This window comes from Leishmania infantum, chromosome 15 (genome assembly GCF_000002875.2).
Source record: "Leishmania infantum JPCM5 genome chromosome 15".
Taxonomy (NCBI): domain Eukaryota; phylum Euglenozoa; class Kinetoplastea; order Trypanosomatida; family Trypanosomatidae; genus Leishmania; species Leishmania infantum.
Window position 1 is genome coordinate 246,345 of NC_009399.2, and position 20,916 is coordinate 267,260.

Below are 20,916 nucleotides of genomic sequence, written 5' to 3' on the forward strand. Positions count from 1 at the left end.
CCGCCAACTACGATCCTCTTGTTGTACCTTCGCCAGAACCGTCGCTTTCTCGTTTTGATTACCCTATCCAATTGCCGCCGTGCTACTGCAGCCCCTCTTCCGTGCTTGTCACCGCAGCACCGCCACCATCTCCTTCTCCGCTCTTGCAGGAGACCCAACAGCTCCGCCACGTAGTACGCCGTCGTGGAGTTGCCACGGTCGCCACACAAGTCGTCATGGAGCCCGGCACCCACCCGCAACCTCACCCGAGCGCCTCCTCCTCTTCCCCCTATTCTCAGTCGACGTCGTCGTCGCAGCAGTACCTGCAAATCCGTACGGACACGACCGTGGTGTCTTCCATCAACAGTTCCTCCGCCGCAGACCAGTCCAGCAAGTCCGCCTCGGCAGCCGTCGCTGCGTCGAGCAGTGGGCCGTCATATGAAGGTCTATGCATGGCTGTTCCGCACTCGCCGGTAACGGCGCCTGTCCACCAGCCGTACACCACGCGGGCGCAGCAGAGCCAAGCGCCACACCACCGCACCTCCCCTAAGAGTAGGTCCTCGCCGCATCGCTGTGCCGTGTCGAGCACGAGCATGACCTGCTCCTCCGTTGGCGACGCCGACAATCTGGGCTTGCACCGACGGCACAACAACCCGCGCGAGGCCTACGGAGGTCAGTGCCAGAATTCGCTTGGACACCAGTTACAGCAGCAACACAACCACCACCAAGCCGACGCGCTTCCGCAGCCGCTCGAGCGGCGCAGCAGCGACGTCGTGGGCGCCGTCTCGCGCAGCTTCAACATGCACAACGATCCTGAGCTGGAGGGACTACCGCCGATGCACTGCGGCAATGAGGGCGAGGACGAGGTGGTGGGGCGCGCCGGCGGGGCCGTGGGAACGGCCGGACACGCCACGACACTCTATTCCAAAGGCTTCCTGATTGCAACCGCCTCCGCGAAGGATGCTTCGGCGTCGCGCGGCAACGACGGCGGCGGTACATACATCCCGCCGCACTTGCACGATGGCAAAGAGCAACAGACGCCACGCGAAGATGGCGAGGCAAGTCTCAGCCAGGCGAGTCAGTCACGCAGCCCGCTCGCGAGCACTTCCACTGGCGTCTCTCATCGCCTGCTGACGGCGGACGAAATCAACGAGCGGCGTCGCGCGTCGTGGGGTGCGAGCCGCTCGGTGTCCCAGGTACACTCCGTCGTGGCCGGCCCGGCCGCCGGCGACAACGCGGGAGGTCATAAAAAGGCCGGGAATGCGCTGACCAGCGTCCAAAGCACCCGCAACAACCTCAGCACCGCAAGCGGCGTTAGCAAAGGCAGCCGGCCAGCCCACCGACAGCTGACCAAGGAAGAGGCCGACCAACTGATTGCTCACCGCCAACAACAGCGGACCGCAGAAGCCGTGCCTGTCGCAGCAGCAGCGAAAGACGTACCTGCGCAGCAGCAGCAGCAGCAGCAGCAGCACGGGCTGTCATCATTGCTGGCGAATACCCCCAACAACAACCAGTCTGGAATCTTGCACTCGGCGCCGCCGGACAGCGCAAAGCCGTGGCTCCTCTCTGGGGATGGTACGCAGGCGAACTACTTCCCTCCAGAACCCGCCTCTACGCCGCCGGTGGCCAGCACCAGCACTGTGGGCGACGGCGGCAACACGTCTACGAAGCCCATGGCGTTCGAGTGGCTGCGAGGGGCCAGCGCCGGTGATACTGGCGGTGTAGGTGGTGGTGCTAATGGAGCAGGCCTCTTCTCAGAGTCGACGGTTCATTCATGGCCTGGCGTGAATGGGTGGCGTGACAGCAACCTGGTTGGCAGCAGCGTTAACGGCGGCAACGTGAACACTGCCATGGCTGCATTTCTTGGTGCGGCAGGGGGCGCTGCCGGAGATGGTGGCTCTAACGGTAACTTCAACGCCTCTGCAGCCGCCTTGGCAAGGGCAGGCCAAACACCAGGCGGCACATCCACTGCCGCCTTTACATGGCTGCCCCACACCTCAAACTGGTCCCCGCGCAATCAACAGCAACAGCAGCAGCAGCAGCAGCAGGCGCTTTTCTCCTTCGTGCCTGCTACACCGCCGCAAGTGTGTGCCGTCAGCGGCGGCACCAACCCCAACACCTGGGGCTACAGCAACACCGCGATGGGCTTCACTGGTGGCAGCCTGCGCAGTGGCTCGCTCACCTTTCTTTCTTCTCCCCCCACGCCGGCGGCGCTACAGGGCGTGTCGCAAGAACGAATCGAAGAGTGCATCCGGCAATGTGATGGGCAGCTGGAGCAACTCCGACACGAGCGAGAGCAGCTGGTGCAAGAACTTCAGAGACGCCTGTACGCTTCGGCAGACGGCGAAAAGCAGCAGCAGCAGCAACAGCAACACAACCACGCCGACGCTGCAAGTTGGCCCGGCGCACTCGGCCCCCACGCCGGCACAATCCCAAGCAGCTTAATGGACACGATCACGGCAGATCCATCGATGCTGCCACGCGGGACCGCCACTGCGGGGACGGGTGCCATCGGTGGCGGCGGCAGCGCCGTTCGGCAGCGTCCCCTCTGGCCGTTCTTTGGCGACCTCATCGTGGACGGGAATGGCGTGGCGAAGACCTTACCGCGCGGCCCCGTCGGCACACGTGAGCTCCCTGGTCCGTACATGGAACCTAGCGTGGAAGTCGATAGCGCGGAATGGGCGGGGCGTGCGGCCACGGCGGCAGCAAGCTATCAGCGGCCGGGCAGTAGCGGTAGCGCGACGGTTGTAGGGCCAGCACACCAGGCGGCAGCCAGCACCGGTGCGGTTGGCAGAAGCGTTGGCAACTGGACCGCCGGTGAGCGCTCTGGCGGTCGTGGCCGTCGTCGTGCAGAGACTGGCAACCAACGGAACAATAATGACGGCAACAATAACGGCGCCTCGTCCTCGGCCGGGGCCAGGGCGACGACGTTCAATGCCGGAGGTGGTGGGCACAGCAACAGCAACCGCTGCAGCCACGACAACACGCCGCAGGAGCAGAAGTACCTTCAGACGGACCCGTTCAGCATGTACATGCACAACAAGAAGATCGCTACCGCCGGCGTCCCCACGGCGCAGGGCAGCAGCAAGGCCGCTGCTGCGTGATAATGCGCAGCAGAGGACGGACATGGCAAAAGACCGACGTGCCGTGTGTGTATGAGTGTGTGGAAGGGCTCCTACCTACTCACCCCTCCCCCTCTCCCGTAGTCTTCCTATCGTGCGAGCGCTGCTGTGTCTGGGCTCCTCTCATATCTATACACATATATACGTACACAGCTAATAAGATTTCTTCGTGGGCACGCTCTCTTCATCCCCATCCTTTTTTTTTCGTAGCGATACACTGAACTGGCGGCGTCTTCCTGTGCCCCACGTCGTCGCCAGAGTCTCCTATCAGCGTCTCACGTACTCCGCCTCTCCCCTGTGTGCCTGCAACAGATAAGAGGAGGAGGAGAAGCCACACCAAAGCCGATGTTTCCCTCGTTCATCCTATAAGCCCTCCCCACCCACCCCGTTCTCTTACAAGCACGCGCATAGGGGCACACACCCACACACACAATCACGTAGAGAGGGTGTATACCAAGTGGCTCCGTCTCGGTGCCCTTGTGCGTGTGTGCCTGTGTGTGAGTGTGTGTGTGTGTGCTCCCTTATCTTTTTACTCTCCCTCCTCTCTTTCCGTATGTTATCGGGCACGCCTGCTTAACGACGCGTGGGCAGCCTTCTTGAATTTTCCATTGTGGGTTTGCCTTGTGTGTGTGTGTGTGTATGTGTGGTGTAACGTTTCCCCGCATCCTCCCCCCCCCCCTTCTCTCCCTGTCTCTCATCAGGAGTGCCGATGGGGCCACACGGGCTATGTTTTGCCCCTCCCCCTATGTCTCTGTCTGTCTGCTTGGGTGTTTGTGCGTCACCGCTCGTGTATGCCCCGCTCCACCACCTCCTGCTTGAGAGGGCACCGTCTATCCATGCGTGCATACAGTTATATGTACATCCATACATATATATACATATCTACGCCTATATATATATATGTATAGGAAATGGCCTACACTGACACGCACGGCCTCCACTACTCTCTATTTCTCTCGCCGTCGCCACTCACGACAGCTGCCAAAGTGGTGGTGGTGGTCCCACTCCTGTTGAGCTTTTTCGTTTTTCATGTTTGCCGAAAGCGTATGTGTGCGTATGTGTCTGTCTGTTATGTGTGAAAAAAAAAAGCACACACACACACACAACTGCGCGAGCTTAGAGCGTGCCGCGAGACGCGTCGATGGCAGTCGTGCGAGGGTCGGGCGAAGCGGATCACAAGCGATGCCGCGCGCATGAAGGAGGTGAGCGGTGCCGGGCCGGAGGCAGGGGGTGGTAAGGCTGCGTGCACCGACGCCACACGGGTACCAATGAATAGCACTGGAACTTGCTCCTCCCCTTCCCCCCCCTCTTTTGTTTATGCCTTTGTGCAGGCCACACATGTGCGGGGGCAGTGGTGAAGCCCTGTCGCCGCCCCCTAGCACAGTGGGCCCCTGAAGGAGTTTGCAAGCCTGCATCTGCATCATTCCTTGTTGACACTCCTCCTCTCACCGGTGCGCAGCCAAGCCGAAAAACGACGAAGTCGGGACGGAGCAGCCCGTCATGAAGGATAGTCAAACTCCACCCTGACTCAGCAAGACGGGCGTGGTCGGCGGGACGGCGTTGCGCGAGAAGGTGCACTCGGTTTCCGGCGAATGCCAAGAAAGCGATCGACGAGGCGACGGTGAACAGGGCCGTAGGAGGCGGGCAGCGGCACGGGAGTGCGCGGCCTTGTCCAGCTTGGGACAGGCCGATGGATGCACCCTTTGGAAAGCCACCGCACGGCAGTGGGAACGGTCGCGGGCGCTACTCGTTGGCGAGCCGGAAAGGGAAGCGCGAAAGGGCGGCCCCGGGAAGATGTCGCTTTCTCGCGCGACGCCCCACCCGCTCACACACACACACACACACACACACCAGTCGACAGGCTGATTGCGGCCTGCACCACCTCGGGATGGTGCGGAGTCCGAGATGGCAACGTGTGGTTCCCGCCGCCCAGGAGCCCCGTCTACCACAAGTGGGCTTTAGCGCAACGTCTGTGCAGCGAGGGCGCGAGAGTGGTCCACCGTCTCAAAAGCCCCGGCGTCGGTGAAATGGGGCCCTACTTGGCCCTCCCCCACTGTGCGCAGACGAGGCGGCCGGATACGATTTATCGGGCCCACAGGCATTTCGAACGACGGCGGCTGCTGCAAGGAGATTCGAAGAGAGAGGCCGAGACGAACCCGCCAGCCCCGCGGCATGTCGATGAGATGACGGCTTACAGGGAGCTCTCCCAAACCTACGCACGTGCAAAGCCCTTTTCGAATCTGACGTGGCACGGCAGAGCGAGAGCGAGGCGACATGTGGAGACTTCTGGCGAATGATGTGCAAGTACCAGAGCTGCCAGAGCACTCGCAGACGGCTGCAGTGAGCATCACAACCCGTTATGGAAAGGGTGCGAAGTTCCGCGGGCCGCATGCGATAGGGGTACGACTGTCGCAACGCGGCCTGGGCTGTGGCGTGCCTCCCTCAGCATTTTTGGTCTTCCCTTCAGCGCTGGCAGCAGGATAGGCAGCTTTAAGCGCAGCTATGGAGAAAGAGGCACGGCTTGGAATTCTAGACCGGTGCTGGGACACGCCCCGCTAAACACCCATCCACCCACCCACCCCGCGCACCGCAATTTTACGGCCCTCACAGCAATCCGCTATGCAGTGGACGACGGGCAGCGCAAAAACGACCGCTCAGGTTGTTTCTTCTAGCCCTTCTTGCTCACCTCGACGCTGGGAGGACCATTGCTGGCGTGCGACGCACGCACACACACATAGATGGACCCTATCGAAACGCAGAGCTGATGTGCCCCCATAGATGAGTTCAACGATGATGGATGGAGAGGGGGGCGGGGTCTGGTCCTTGGCAACAAGTCTGCTTACCGGATACATGTAACCCCGCGAGCACAGCGAAGGCGCGGCCAAAGTTAGTTACCTACATGTGGCGGAACTCGGTAAAGCGCCTGTGCAGCGAGCAGGCGTGCGCCAGCAATTTGCATCAAGCGTGTACTGCCCATCCCTTTCACACTGGCGCACCTTATGCAGCTTTACGGCTTCTCCTCTGTCTACAACCCCCCCCCGACGCTCCCTCTCTCTTCTGCTCTGCACGTACGTACACACACACGAGTAGCTCAAGTATTGCGCTGCACACATACCAGCATATTCGCCCCTCCACATCCCCATCTCGCTACACCCTCCCGCGCGCCTCAGTCTCACCGCGCGCTTCACTCTTGTTTATATATATATATATTTAGTGCATCATCTCTTCCTTGGCGGCGCCACCATCACGCAGACGCACATACATACTCGATTGTGTAGAATCACTATCAACGTCTCGCCACTCCCCCTCCCCCCTCTCCTCCCCGAAAGCCACCACTACGGAGGAGAGCGAGAACCGCGCTTTCCAGCTCCCCACACCCACACACTTTTCCTCGTACACAACTTCCTTCGCTTCTTCTACTGCTTCTCATTTCTCTTCTTTGTGTGTGTGTGTGTCTGTGCAACTGCTGCTCACGAACAAATCTGTACTTGAGTCTCTGTCTGTTTCTGTGTTCCTCTTTGGAGGGCTGCGGCTGTCACCCTCCCATTGTTGTTGCTTCACTCTCTATCCCTCTCCACCCCCACCGCCGCCACCACCATCACATCTTCTTTCGACGGGAGCGTTCATACACGCACACTCGCGGTCGCGAGTAACACCGAAGGAGAGATCTGTAGAAGCTGCAGGCAAGATCTTGAAAGTATACATACATAGTATATATATATATAACCAAATAGAAGTGCAGTGTGATTTTTTTCCTCTCTTCTTTTTTTTCGCGTGTGCATGGGTGCGTGAGTGTGGTGTCGTGTCGTGTGTGGTGTAAGTCTGGAAAAGGCGTTGCGTTACGCTCCGCTGCACTGCTTTCGTTGTTTGTTTGTGCGCGCTCTCTCCCACTTCTTCTTTTGGGGGCATCTCACCACGCCTCCTGACACCCATCAGCGCTATCACAGCCGGATCACCATCATCCCCTTCCGCTCTTCTCTATCGTTCCTCCACCTCCACCTCCCTCTGTGTGTGTGTGTGTGGTCTTCTCACCGCTTGTTTGTGTTTCTCCGCTTCGGTGGCTGTTCGCTGCCGTTTTTATGTGTGTACGTGTGTGTCTAGTCACCCCTGTACCCCTAGCACGCACGCACACATATACATCTATATATATACACATACACAAGCACAGACACACTCTCCCCTCTTTATATGTATGTGTGTATGTATGTGTCTGCCTGCCTCTGACCCCCTTCTCTCCCTCCTTTGCCTTCTTCACCATCCCACTCTCCTCGTTGAATGTAGTATCGCTGACTCCCTCACGGCGCAGTGAGTTCGCTTGCATCTGCCAACCTCCCTTACTCTCTCTTTCTCTGCGCGTGTGTTTTCTTCTCTGCGCGTCATCATTTTTATTTTCGCTGTGGGCCCCGCCCGCACATCATCTCCCCTCCCCCCTCACTGCACTCTCTGTGCACATCATCAACAGCATTGTCGCTGGCCTTTACGATCGCCATCATCACCACCACCATTCGGGCCCTAGTTTTGCTCACGGTGGGCGTGGGAGTGTTGATCTGTCTGCGAACGGAAGGAGGGGAAGCAAGCAGCTGGACTCCACGCGAAGGCCGCACCAGGCTCCTCTTGTCTCTCCCTTTTTTTTGTTTTTGTTGTTTCTTCTCCTGTCTTAGTCTCTCTCCCTGCGTGTGCGTGTGCGTGTGCGTGTGCGTGTGCGTGTGCGTGTATGCCCCGCTCTCTAAGCACTGGTCATTCCCTGGCCCACGAGCGCACGTTCTCGGCTTCACGAGCGCGCTGCGGCTTCGTTTCGAGTGCGAGCGTCTGCGTGGAGGAGATTGCGAGAAACGAGCGGCACCCCTCCATGTGAATACCACCCCCGCGCACCCCCTGCCGCTTCCCTCTTTCCACACCATCTCTCTCGCTTTGCCGGCGCGCCGGGCCTTCTCCGGGTCGCACAAGTCGCCGTGCACAGCCGACTTCTGTCTTTGTTCGCCTTTGGCGTGTGTGCGTGTGTGTGTGTGCGTCCCTCGACGGGACATCATTCTCCCCTCCTCCCCTCTCCTCTCAGCCCCCCTTCACCCCCCCTCCTCAGCCAAACAAGAAAGATGTCGACCGTCCCGCAGTACATGGGCTGCTTCACGTTGCTCTACGCCGATCCAGAGGTGAAGGAGCAGCATCAGTACCTGCAGCCTTTGTACGGTCTCACAGCCGACGATGATCCGCCGGCGCCGCTGCAGCTCCCATGGGGGTTCTCGCAGGACGCCTCCGCGAGCACCTCGAGCATCAGCTCCAGCTTGACCTCGCAGGACGATGTACAGGGCAGCATCTCAGGCTCTCAGCGGACCGCAAGCGTGGATGAGCCGGCGGCACAACGCCACAAGCACTCGCAGACCACCGCCGGCGCCCTACCGCGACCGACAAACTCACCCGGCGCCAAGGACGACGACGACAGTGAAGCGCGGCAAGCACCGACAGCAGCGCCAGTCCGCCCGCCCCGGAAAATCAATCATGTAGGCCTCAGCCTGTACCCCGACCTGTCGACAGGCATTGTCGGTCCTCAGCCCGTCTTCGGTGGCGCCGCACTTTCTGCCGCCGAACCGGCCACCACCACAACCACCAGCTCCGCCCCATCGGCGGCGGCGGCAGGTGTACCGCAACCCTACCTTTTCGCCTCCAATGGTACACCAATGCTCTCGAGCGTCGTTGACCCGGATGCGCTGCAGAAGTTGCAAGAGGCACGCCGCCCTTACCCTGCCCCGCAGCCCCGTAGTGGACACGTTTTGCTCCCGTGCCCCGAACGTGGCAGTCTCATCATGTTCGGCGGCCTGGGCGACGTCCCATTCAACGATGTGTGGGAATATGACGTGCGAACAGGTCGTTGGGCAGAGCTGCCGTGCGTCCCTGCCTCGGAGGATGAGGAGGATGAGGAGGATGAGGAAGAGCTGTTGGCGACGCAACAACGCAGGTCACATATGCAGCGTAGTGGTAACCGCCACCTCGAAGACGAGGACGCAGCCACCTCCATCGGAACCCCTTCCATCACCTCCAGCTCCTCAGACGATGAGGACGACGACGACGACTCTGACGATATGCACGAAGGCGACGAGGAGGGCACGAGGGCTGCGGCGCAGCGCCTGCCACGGAGGCGGCAGTGTCGCAACATGCCACCCCCCGCCTACGGCCAAGCCGCCTCGCTCTATCAAGACGTGAACGGTGAGACGTGCATGGCCATCCTCGGCGGCATCTCCGTCGGTGATATCTGCTGCAGCGGCTTCTTCTCGCTCAACCTGAACCGGCTCACGTGGCGACGCGTACAGACGACAATTCCGTTCTTTGATATGTGGGGCGCCACAGCGCAGACGCTGTACGCACCACGTCGCAGCAGTGTGCTTTACACGGCAACCACGCCCGGCGCGGCCGCGGACGAGGAACGTGGCGGCGACGAAGGGAACGGCACTCGCGTCAGCGCGGAGGAGCAGGTGGTGGTGCTCTTCGGTGGCATGACAGAGGAAGGCGAGGTGGTTCGGCCCGTGACGCATCTCTTTCATTTCGACCACCGCCTCACGGCTGCCGAGATCGATTCGAACCCAGACATGTACCTGAAGAGCATCGAGTACGAGAAAAGCGAATATGCGCGTATCATGCGCCGCGTGCTCGCCGAGGAGGACATCGCCGACGTCCACACGACGGGCGAAAATGGGCTGAGTCCCAGCATCGAAACGCGGTGCAGCCAATGGCGTGAGGCGCACCCCAACACTCTCATGCGGTGGCGGCGGCGCGCGCTGGAAAAGATGGCGGGGAAGTACTGGGTTGAGTACCTCCCGGCTCCCGAGGACTTGCATGGGCGTCGCCGCTCCACGAGCGCCGCCTACAAGCGTCACTTCATGTACATCTTTGGCGGCCGTGACGACTTCTACTTCTACAACGACCTCTGGTGTCTGAACCTTATCACGCGGACCTGGGTGCAGGTGCGGGAAGGGGTGCCACCGCACTTGCTTCGCAGCTTCCTGGCGGAGCCGTACAATCCCATGTACGGCATTCTCATCAACGACCGCGGGGCGCAGCTGCGGCAGGAGACGATCACAAAGACAGAAGCGAAGCTGCTGCACAACTCCACGAACGGCACTATCAACCCGATGTACCGCGCCCGCGACGTGCACCACGCCCTCTTCGCGAGTTCAGTGAACAGCTCAGCTCGAGCGCGAACCGGGGCCTGCATGGTGGTGGATGTGCAGCGCGACTGCCTCTACGTGTACGGCGGCTTCTCCTACACAGGTCAGCAGCACCTGACCTTCTTCGACCTCCACGCCTTCTATATTGGCGAGAACGTGTGGCGGCGCGTGTGCATCTGCCGCGAGCGTCCATGGGAGGTGATGATCGACGCCGCCGCGGACGCCGTCGGCATCGTGAATCCAGCGGAGGAGGGCAGGCCGTATGCGCGTCACGCCTCACCGTCGTCAGCCGCAGGTGCCGGCGGGCAGACAATGGGGTCTGGTGCGCCGTCGCTGCCCCCTACGCTGATGGGCTACGCTGCTCGCTATCTTCAGGGCGACCCTTTCACAACCGCCTCCGCGAGCGGAATCTTAGTGGCAGCCTCTCTCGGTCCTCCTTTGGCCCCGCGCGGGTCACGGACGAGCCGGATGCCAAACACCCACTCCGCGCCCGGCGCGCACCGCAACTGTTTCCACCTACCATCCTTCGTTCCAGAGGCGCGAACGATGGCTGCCATGGTGGAGGACCCCGTGCACCCCGGCGCACGCTTCTTCCTGCACGGCGGCCGCTCTGGCGAGGAAGCCTGCGGCGATTTCTTCGAGCTACGCACGTACGTCGGCCGCACGGTCGACATGGAGTACATGAAGTTGCACCGAGCGGCCCGCGAGGAGGTGGTCGGCTTGGTGTCCACACGCTCCTCGGCCGGTACGAACACCTTGGCAACGCCCTCGGCCTTGTTGAGCAACCCACCTGCCACATCCGTGACGACATCGTTCCTGACCGCGGCAGACGCGGCCTCAGGGCTCTCTGCCACCGACGCTGCACGCCTTCAGTGGAACAGTCGTCGGCAGCTCCAACGTCAGCTGGTCAGCGCTGCTCTCGAGACTCAGGAAGGTTTCGAAGACATGCCTGCAGCGCATTACAGCTCCATCAACGACACTGTACCGCTGCCGCGCCGCACGCTTCGCGACGCTGCCACGCGCTGGATACGGGATGGACTGGCGGCTGTAGACCCGAAGAGTCTCATGTTTGTTGAGCTACGCAACGGCCACGCGGTGGTGAACCTGCGAACCCACATCCACTACCTCAGCCGACTGAGCCTGCTTGGCGGCGGCAGCGGTGACGGGAGCGGGCACGCAGAGCACGGCGAGAGGGGTTCGGCAGCGGCGGTAGCGACAACGGGCGCGTCAAGCACATCGTCTGCGGCCAATTACACCTTGAACGCTCGCACAGGCACACTGGCCGGCACCGGCAGCAACATCAGTGCTTCGTCGGCTCTGGCGACGCCGATGCAGTTTGAGAGCATGGACGGCCACCTGAAGCGGTCTGCGCGGTCGCTGGAGCTGCTCCTGTACGATGTGCTGCTCTCGAAGCCGATCAACAACGGCGGCGGCGCAGGCGTCGGTTGCAGTGGGGGTGCTGCTAGGGCATCATGTCACCGTCGCACGTGCAGCTCCACCCACATGCCGGGGATCGAGCCCGCGACGAGTCCGTCCACACGCGGCGTTGCCATGGCAACATCGCCCGAGGTGCTCGGGATGTTCCCATCATACCCCGGCAGCGTCTTTGGCGGCAGTCCAGGTACAAGCCCCGGTAGCGGCACACCGCTCTCCACGTCACCGCAGGTCCAAATTGTGAGCCGCGCGCAGTACTCCACCCCCCGCACCCCGCAGGTGCTGAGTATGACGCTATCCGGCAACAGCGGTGGTACGGCGCAGCAGCAACAGCAGCAGCAGCTCAGCACATCTTTCCCCTCGCAGGGCGGTGACTCGACTGTCTTAGCTGCACGCGACGCTCGGGCATCGTCGCCCGCCCTGACAAGTGGGAGCAGCAGCTTCTGCGGTAGTGGTGGTGTTGGTGGTGCAGGCTTTTCCACGTGCGGCCCCGTCAGCGGTGGTGCATCGCCGGCCAACAACGAGTACGCCTACCACGTGCTTTTTCGAAGTCTCTTCCACCACGAACCCTTCTACAGGCCCAGCTACGCGGCGGACAAGAAGCGGTGAAGTAGGCGGTGGGGGAGGGGGGAAGGCCGTGGAAGAAGAGAGTGCAGGTGGCCAACGAGGCGGTGGTAAGAAGGCACGGGAGGCGCAGAAGGAGCCGCAGGTGACGACGGCGCGGCGGTCTTCTCTTTCGTTTGTGATGCTGCGAAGGCGCGTAGAGCTGGGAGAGGAAAGCCTAGGGAGAGGATTTTTTACTCGGCATGGGAGAAGGGCCTGTTTCCGATACACAAGAGTGTCAGAGCAGCGCGAACATTCTCTTTTGCCTCGGGTGCGCTGATCCTCTGCCTTCTCGACGACTTCTCCTGCCCATCTCTCCCTCCATCTCTGCACCATTTCGACACACTCCCTTAGTGACAGAGCCGAGCACTTACCGCATGGGGGAGTCAGAGCGATGCATCGCTGCTGGTATCGGCGGCGAGGTCCCGGGCTGACGTTGCGTCGGAGCAGCTTGCGACGGTGTGAACATGTGTGTGCCATCCATGCGATGGGCAGAGCGTCAGCGCGACTCGAGCGTATCCCATCCGGCCCTCACACTGCCTACTGGTGTGGGGCGGCTGCGTGCCACCCCCGAGGGAGGCACCAGGGGTGGCGCACTGCTGTAACGCATGTATCTACCGCTGCGTCGCGCCGCACGATGTGGGGGCCCTGTGGACAGGCCGGTCGGTGGAGGGAGGAGGGGAGGGGAGTAGCGCTTTAGCGCGTGTTGCAGGGCAGCATGGTCTCGTTGACCGCAAACAAAAAAAAGCATAAAGAGCGCTGTTGAGACTATGAGTGTGTCTGTGTGTGGTCGGCCAAGCACGCTCCCCCTTTTGCCGTGTAGGCATTTGTTTTCGGAGGAGCGCCTTCCATCTCCCTTTTTAGCACATGTGTGCATGCATGTGTGTCTGTGTGCGCGCAAGTTTGGTGCACCGATTCAGGAATCCGACCTCTCTCTCCTTATCAGCGAAGGCGGTCGGTGTGTGGCTGCTCCTAAAACTACCGCCGCCGCAGCGGCGGCCGTTGTCGTAGGAATGAGGAACAAGAAAGTGAAGTGAAGTGGGCACACCTTCTTCCTGTCTGTGTGCATTTTCCCTTTTCTTTTGCTGCGTAAAGACAGGAAGTGCAACAACAACGAGGGCAGTGATGCAGTACGGAGCATGTCTGGCGAACGCGCTTGGAAAATGCAAAGAACGCCGTGGCCGCGTTCAGTGTCGATGATGTGGGACGATGAGGCGGGAGGAGAGCTGCGCATACGTGCGCCTTTTCCCATCTGTTTCTCACGTCCCCGGCATCCCTCCAGCGTCCGCCCCACCCCTCTCCGTCAACTTTGACGTGGAAGGTGCTCCACGCACGGCTACGCTCGCACACATACCTCCGTGCCTCTCCCATTCCACTGACACCGTCCTTCTCTCCCCCTTCACCCTTGTTTGCCTCTTGCATGCATTTGCCTTGCTTTGTGTGTGTCTGTGTGTGTGTGTGTGTGTGTGTGTGTGTGTGTGAACCCCCACCCCCCACCACCACCCACCCACTCCCCTCACCCGAATCACTCCTTTACTCCCCGACAGTAGCAAGTTTATTGAGTGTCACTCGTGCCACACGACCCCCCCCCACTCATCCACCTCCAGCCCCCTTTCCTTTTCGCTAGTCTGCTACCCCGATCGCCTTTTCGTAGTTCACCGGTGCACTCACCCCTCCCCAGCCCCCTTCCCCTCTCTTAGCTCTTCCAGTCACATCACCACGCGAAGCAGTCCTGCAGGCTTTCCTGTTGTCTCCTTGCTTCGCCGCCTCTCCGCTTTTCTCGCATTCCCCTTCCAGGCCGCCGTCACGCACATAGAAAGATTTGGCCTTGGCCACCTCAACTCCTCCATCTCCTTTACTCCACCCGACCTGCACTTGCCTCCTCCTCCTCTCTACCCTGCCATACACGGGGCGGTACGTGTGGGACGCACAACCCCACCCTTTCCTTCTCGCGGGCGCCCCCCCTCTCTCTCCCTCCCTCCCCCTACTTCTGTTTTACTCATATATCACGGCATTCCCGTCTGGCGGGCCCACAGACACAGACAGACACAGGCACAAGAGCGGGCACGGAAAAAAAAAACATAAACGAGGCCTTGTGCCTCAGTGAACTGTTCGCCAGGTTCATCATCAAAGGACCTAGTGTCGCAGCCGCAGTGGTAGTAGTGGGACCATCACCAGCAAGCCCTGAAACCTCCACTTTCCGTTAATCTATCTTCTCTTTTACACTGCACCCCGCCGCCCCGCACTGCTCCTTCAACACGTCCGTTTCGCACACGTCCACAAGCGATACGTACAACATCAAGAGAGGGGGGGGGCACAGAGAGACTGTGGTCGCTGGCGAAGAAACACGTCAACCATCTTCTTCAGACCCTCTTCACCATCCCCATTCCTTCACCTTCCTACCACTCCCCTCTCTCAGGCTCTCATTGCTCATTTTCTGTTTTCCACCCTGCTGGCGTGCCACCCTCTCTCTGTCTTCACCGCTCCACCTTTCTTGTGTCTATTTTACTCTGTCGCTAAAAGTGCCCCTCCCCCTTCCACCCCAAAACTCTCTCATCATCGCTTCTCTCTTGCCCTTTGTCTGTCTGTGTCTGCCGGTGTTGCGCTCTTCTCTGTGCCCGCGTCTTCCCCTCTCCCTGTTTTCTGTGTCTTGTTTCCCTTCGCCTCTCTCTTTCCCTCGTTGACACTCAACGCGGGGTGCGTGGGACTCCCTTTTGTGGGCTCTTGTGTGTGGCTTTATATGAACGCGCATACACGCATCAAGAGTACAAAAAACATCACTCAAGGCCCTTCACAGGTGCGCCAGTCCCCCTCCCCCTCCCCTCTCTCCCTCTCTTCCATATTTTCACAGCTCCTCCCTCTCTTGTCTTTTTTTTTTCGTTGCGAGTCATCTGTGTTGGGGCGTCATATTGCATCTCCGCGTGCGCTTTCTCTTTGGTCTTCCTCTCCCCCCTCACCTTTTTTTGTCGTCCTTGAGCGTACGTCTCGCCAAACAGACACTCATCCCTCCCCCTTACTCCCTCCCTCATCTCTGGCACTCTCCCACCCCACCCCTACCACGCCACACGCACACTCACGCGAAACAGCAAGAGGAGCACCACATAGCCGCCTCACCACCCACGGGCCAAGATCGATCGAAAATTTTATTCTCGGGAGGGTGTGCAGGAGATACTTATAAATATATATATATACTATATATACTATATATATATATTTATTTATTTTTCACCCCCCCCGCCTCCCCACCCACCGACCCGCGCCACAAAACAAAAAGGCAAAGCACACACACACACACACACACATATAGCATATATATATATATATACTATATATATATATATTAATAACAAAGACTCTCTTTGCCCCTCCTCCCTCCACCCCCCCCCCTCTCTCTTCCACATCTTCGCTTTGTTTTTTTTTTCCTGCCATTCACATTATTATTATTTTGTTTGCATTTTTTTTTGTTTGTGTGTGTGTGTGTGTGTGTCACAGGCAGACATACGCACGCAAACACGCACACACCAGCCCCCACGCGCCGCCCGCTCTCCCTCTCTCGTCTTCTTTTGCCTTTTTTCTGTCGTTGTTTGTTTCCTTCGTGGCGTCGTTGAACTATTTCTGTGCGTGCGTGTGCAACTCCCTTTAGCCGCTTCTCTCTTTGTCTTTCCTTTGCATTCCCACTGGCCCATCTTACGCCTCTGCTCCGTCTCTCCCTCTCATCTTCTTCTCTCTGTGTGTGTGTGTGTGCTTCTGTGTGTAGTTTGCCTCCTACCCTGACCCTTTCCGTCTTTTTTAGTTGTTGTCCGGCCAAATCTTTCCACTCCTCTTCCTCTTCCCCTGACCGATCTACCCTATCAGCATCCCTTCCTCTCTCCCTTTTTGTTCCTCTTCTTATCATCTACCTCCTTCCCTGCCTGTCTGTCTGTCCTTCGTAACGAAGGCAGTAAAGACGCGGACACATACAACAAGCTCCATATACACACAGGCACACAGGCAGAGAGAGAGAGAGAGAGCACGGGCACCGCTGTACTTATTTTGTACGTCCATCTGTTGTCATCTTTGTTTTCCTCATCTCTTTTTGTTCTCTGTCTCTATCACTGTGTCTGTGTGTGTGTGTGTGTGTGCGTGTGTGTTGGAGGTTTTCTGGCTTGCGCCAGTCTTCCATCATCATACACTCAGCGACACCCGCTCGCACCAGTACCCACCCTCTTCCCATCGCCTTTCTTTGCTCTGGGTGTCGTTCCCTGTGAGTGTGTGTGTCTCCTATTTATCTTCTCCTCTCGCGTACTCTCTCCTCGTTGCCTCTTTCCTCTATCTTGTATTGCGTGTGTGTGTGTGTGTGTGTGTGTGTCTGAGTGGCGGATCGGTGAACTCTGTCCTTTCCCTCTTCTTTCTTTGCTCGTTCCTTCGCCTTGAGAAACACTACTTCCCCCCCCCTCCTCCTCCTCTACCCTCTCCTCCCCCTCCCTTTCGCTGCGCATTTGTGGCCGGCCACGTCCATCCCTGCGTTCCACAGCAAGATCCGGCAAGAGCACGATACCAGAGGCAGCTCGCTTTCTCTTCCCCTCTCTCCCGCGTATAGGTGTGTGTGTGTTTGGTCACTTAACCTCTTTGAATTAGTGTTCTTTCTTTATTGGCGTTGTGCTTGCAGTGGTGGTGGTGGTGGTGTACTCGTGTGTCTGTGATCCTCCTATTAACACTTTCTTGTGCTATATATTTCCTCCGTCACACATATTCGCGACGTACAGGCGCATACACAGAGCACGCACACATTTCTCTGGACTATCAATATATATATATATATACACTCACAACCGAAGCGAGTGCAGCCTTGTCCATTTCTTTCGCTTCCACCTCCCTCCTCCTCCTCCCTCTCCGTTTTTTTTTTGCTGTTTTTCCGGCGATGTCCGCCAGCTCCGTCCCGCGTGAGGACTCGCAAGAGCCGCAGCGTGTCAGTGTGTCGCCACTAGCAACCCCCAATATGTCTCCTGCTGCCACGCAGCCACCGCAGCAGCAACCCGTGAAAGCGGCTGCGATGATGACCTCGCCAATTATGAACAGCGGTACAACGCCGCGGTTGCTCTTCACGTGGGACCCGTACCGCAACGTGTCTTCCTCGCCCGGCAACACAAGCGCAGTCACTGGCGGGGCTGTTGCTAAGCCACCGGAGGAGGAGGTGGTAGAAGAAGGACGCCTGGCGTCCAGCATCGACGGCTGCTCTACAACGTCGTCAGTGAACAACACCAACACTGGCGCCGAAACCTCTGCCGGGGTGAACAGTGCGACTCGTGGCACCAGCAACTCTGTGGCCCCGTCTTCTGTCGCCACCCCCGGCGGTGCACGGCCCCCGCTGACCATTTCGGCATTGCTCGGCGGAGCGGGCTACCCCAACCGAGGCTCGCCGCAGCTCTCGGCGACGACGGTGTCGCTGTCTCAGCAACAGCAGATGCTGCACCAGAGTCCGAACAGCGAAGCCTGTGTTGCGCCAGGTTCTTCCCACTCCACTCCGTCTGGTCCGGTGCTGAAGCGCATCTCCACCTCCGCGAAGGACGGCCGGCAGTACTTCCTGGATTACTCACCGAGCCCTGCCTCCAACAGTGGCGCCCCTGCTGCTCTTGCCGCTGGTGGCATGCCCAACTTGATGCTGCCACCAAACATGTCACCCATGACTACCGTAACGTCACCACCTGCGCCAGCGCTGTCACAGCAGCGGCACCAGCCTCCTGGCGGGATGGAGTTACTCGACTCGGACGGGAACAGCAGCACCAACATCAGCCCGCAAGCGGTGCCACTCATGTCGCCCCCGCGCAGCAGCAGCAGCAACGCAGGCGCTTACCCGAGCTACGGCGCTGTTGCCGCCGCGAATAGTCACAGCATCCTCTCAGCTACTCCACTGCCGCCAATGAGCGGCATGGCGCAACACAACCCCTACCGCACCCCGTCCATCTTCTATGCGACAGCGCACAGCACGTCGCCGGCCACGCAGCAGCAGCAGCAGCAGCAGCAGCAGCAGCACGTGTTGCACCACCAGGACATCGATGACAATGACGCCGATCTCGTTTACGCCCTCGAGTCGGACCCGTCTGCCTTTATAGTACGCCTGCTTCCGCCACCGCCGCCGCTGCCCGAGCTGGCGCGCGTGCTCACCGTGCCTGGAGTGGTGCAGTCATTATGTGCGCGGTGGTGCACGTACGTTGCTGCGGTACTCAAGTCCGATGCCTTCGCGGCCATCACGGCCGCCCCACCACCGCCGCCATCGTCTGTAACGATGAGCCGGGAAGGGAGCAACGGCAGCACCAAGGAGGAGCTCGCCGCGTGGTACGAGACGGCGGTGGACTGGTGGGAAAAGCTTGACCAGGAGGGCACCGGGGCTGTAGACGTGCGAGCCAAGTCGCGGACGGTCGCAGCGGCAGTCGAGGTGGTTGCCAGCGGTCGGTCACGTAGGCAGCCGTCGCAAAACACAAGCGGCAGCGCTAACGGGGGACGCTACAACCCACAAGGTGGCTTAGGCGCGAGCGGGTACCGTGGCCGCGGCGGGCGCGGCTATCACGCCGGCATGGGCACCTACGGATACGCCGCCAGCACCACTGGTCATCGCGGCGGTGCCCATCCTCGTGGCGGCGCTGCTGCAGCTGCAGCTGCTGTTGGAGGCATGGCGACGGGCGCTCACAACACAGGCGCCGCCGCGACCGGCTACCGTGGCGGACGGGGCAGTGGTGGTGGTTCGGGCTACAGCTACGACGCCGCCATGTCGGGAGGTGATAATCAGCACGACATTCCCGACGAGGTGGACCCGGCCATGCACTGCAACACCGCTTACTACCCGTCCTCGAACTTCAACCCGTACGCGGAGAGTTGGCACTTCAGCGGCACCACTGGCATGGCGACGGGCGCGCAGCAGCAGCAGCAGCCACAGCAGATGCAGTCCTCGTACACGAAGGGCGCACGGCCTTCACAGCAACTACAGCAGCAGCAGCGCGGTTATGGCGCTATGAACATGTAACCGAAATGAATGTCGAGGCAAAAAAAAAAAGGATTTGTCCAAGCGCGGTCGTGATCATGCACGCACATACACACACACACACAGAGACGCGTACATCTTCATGCGTGTGCAGAAAGAGTGAGAGGGCGAAAGCTTCTGTGTATGGATGTATATGCGTAGGCGTATGATCATCTCTCTTTTTTTTTTCGGACGGATCGTGATATCTTGTCTTCGGTTCTCTGGCTCTCGTCTAATGTCTTTTTACTGCTTTCGTCGTACGCCTTGGTGGTCCCTCTCCCTCTCTTTTCCTTGCTGTTGAAATGTGTGTGCGCCGGCACGCTTCCCTCCCCGCCTCCTTCCTCGTCCTCTCCACAAAGAAAGGATCCTCTTTCAGCTATCTTGTCTGCTCTTTCTCTCTTTTACTTGCTCACGCGCCCCCTAAGAAAGTGTGTCGCATGTGCGCACACATGCAAATGTGTGTATGTGTGTGTGAGCGTGTGTATGTGTGTGCGTGCACGTGTTGTTCGATCACAATCCTGTGTGACACTTGAGAGAGGAGGAGGCGCGCGTCCATCGGCGAGGTCACCACTACGGTCAGGAGCACGCACATGCATGTTGTTGTTGTTTTGGCGTTTGTTTGGTCTGTTCGTGTCCCACTCTCTCTCTCCTTTCTTCATGCGCTTCGCTTCACTTCTTTTTTTCCGCTTGGTCTCTTCGCGAGTCTGTATTCTCTCTGTTCACATGTCGCACTCTCTTCCTCTGTTCCCCGTGTGTGTGTGTGTGTATGTATGTATGTGTGTTTCTCTCTCGGTGAGCCAGATGCGCAAGAATCGAAAAGAGAGCTGTGGTGACGGCGAAGGATCGGTGTTCGGTCAGCACACCCACACACACGGGGTACACCTAATGTGGAGTATGCGCGCGTGACCCCCTTTTACGCTTCCCCCTCTCCCTCTCCCGCGCGCCCTCCATGGCATTTACAGTAGAATCATCAAAGATGGAGAAGGATCGGGGGTGGAGAGGGTGTCGAAGCGGCGACAGTGAACGCAGCGTGTCTTGGCGGACGCTTCTCTCCCTTTTTAAGTGTCCGCACCCCCCCCTCCCTGTTTCTCGCGTTTCTTTATCTTTTTTTTTTGGGAGGCTGTTTTCCCCCTTATGTATGTGCGTGTTTGCGTGTGTGTGTGTGTGTTCCTTCCTTCTGTTTTGTGTTTCCTTCTTCTTTTCGATTCCTGCTTTCATCTTGTAGTGGTTTGATGGTCGTCTCCCTTGCGCGCTCGGTCTCTCTCTTTCCTTCGTTGAGGTGGTGGTGTTGTTCCTCGGTCTCTGCCCTCCCTGCTGCCTGCGTTCATCTTTCTCCGTCTGTTTTTGGTGTTCGTTCTATTATCTCACTCTCTTCTCTGTCGCTTCGCCCACCCCTCTTCCCTTCTTCGTCTTGTGAGCCTTCTTCTCTCACTTTCTCACTCTTTCTCCCTGATGTTTTGTGTCTTGCCCTGTTGCCGTTGAAGTAGATCCTGTGTGTGTGTCACCCTCCTCCTCCCCTCCACCTCGTGTTTATGCTGTGCGTGTGTGCTGTGCATGCTTCACCCTTGTCGTCGTTGCTCTTCGCTGTCCTCTGTTTCGCCTTCCCAGCCTCCCACGCCCT

The 20,916-nt window shown here is 59.2% G+C and overlaps 3 protein-coding genes across 3 annotated transcripts; all 3 read left to right on the forward strand.

Annotated features, from left to right (window-relative positions):
- Positions 1 to 215: 215 nt before the first annotated feature.
- Positions 216 to 3,083, forward strand: LINJ_15_0660 (hypothetical protein, unknown function; the record flags this gene model as incomplete). Its single annotated transcript, XM_001464365.1, has 1 exon — positions 216 to 3,083. One exon carries the CDS (start codon positions 216 to 218, stop codon positions 3,081 to 3,083), a length of 2,868 nt encoding a protein of 955 aa, XP_001464402.1.
- A 5,111-nt stretch (positions 3,084 to 8,194) lies between these two features.
- LINJ_15_0670 (conserved hypothetical protein) lies at positions 8,195 to 12,304 on the forward strand (the record flags this gene model as incomplete). Its single annotated transcript, XM_001464366.2, has 1 exon — positions 8,195 to 12,304. One exon carries the CDS (start codon positions 8,195 to 8,197, stop codon positions 12,302 to 12,304), a length of 4,110 nt encoding a protein of 1,369 aa, XP_001464403.2.
- Positions 12,305 to 17,198: 4,894 nt separating this feature from the next.
- On the forward strand, positions 17,199 to 19,298 carry LINJ_15_0680 (hypothetical protein, unknown function; the record flags this gene model as incomplete). The annotated part of the gene is made up of 1 exon (XM_001464367.1): positions 17,199 to 19,298. The coding sequence occupies one exon, from the start codon at positions 17,199 to 17,201 to the stop codon at positions 19,296 to 19,298; it is 2,100 nt and encodes a 699-aa protein (XP_001464404.1).
- Between the last annotated feature and the right edge of the window lie 1,618 nt (positions 19,299 to 20,916).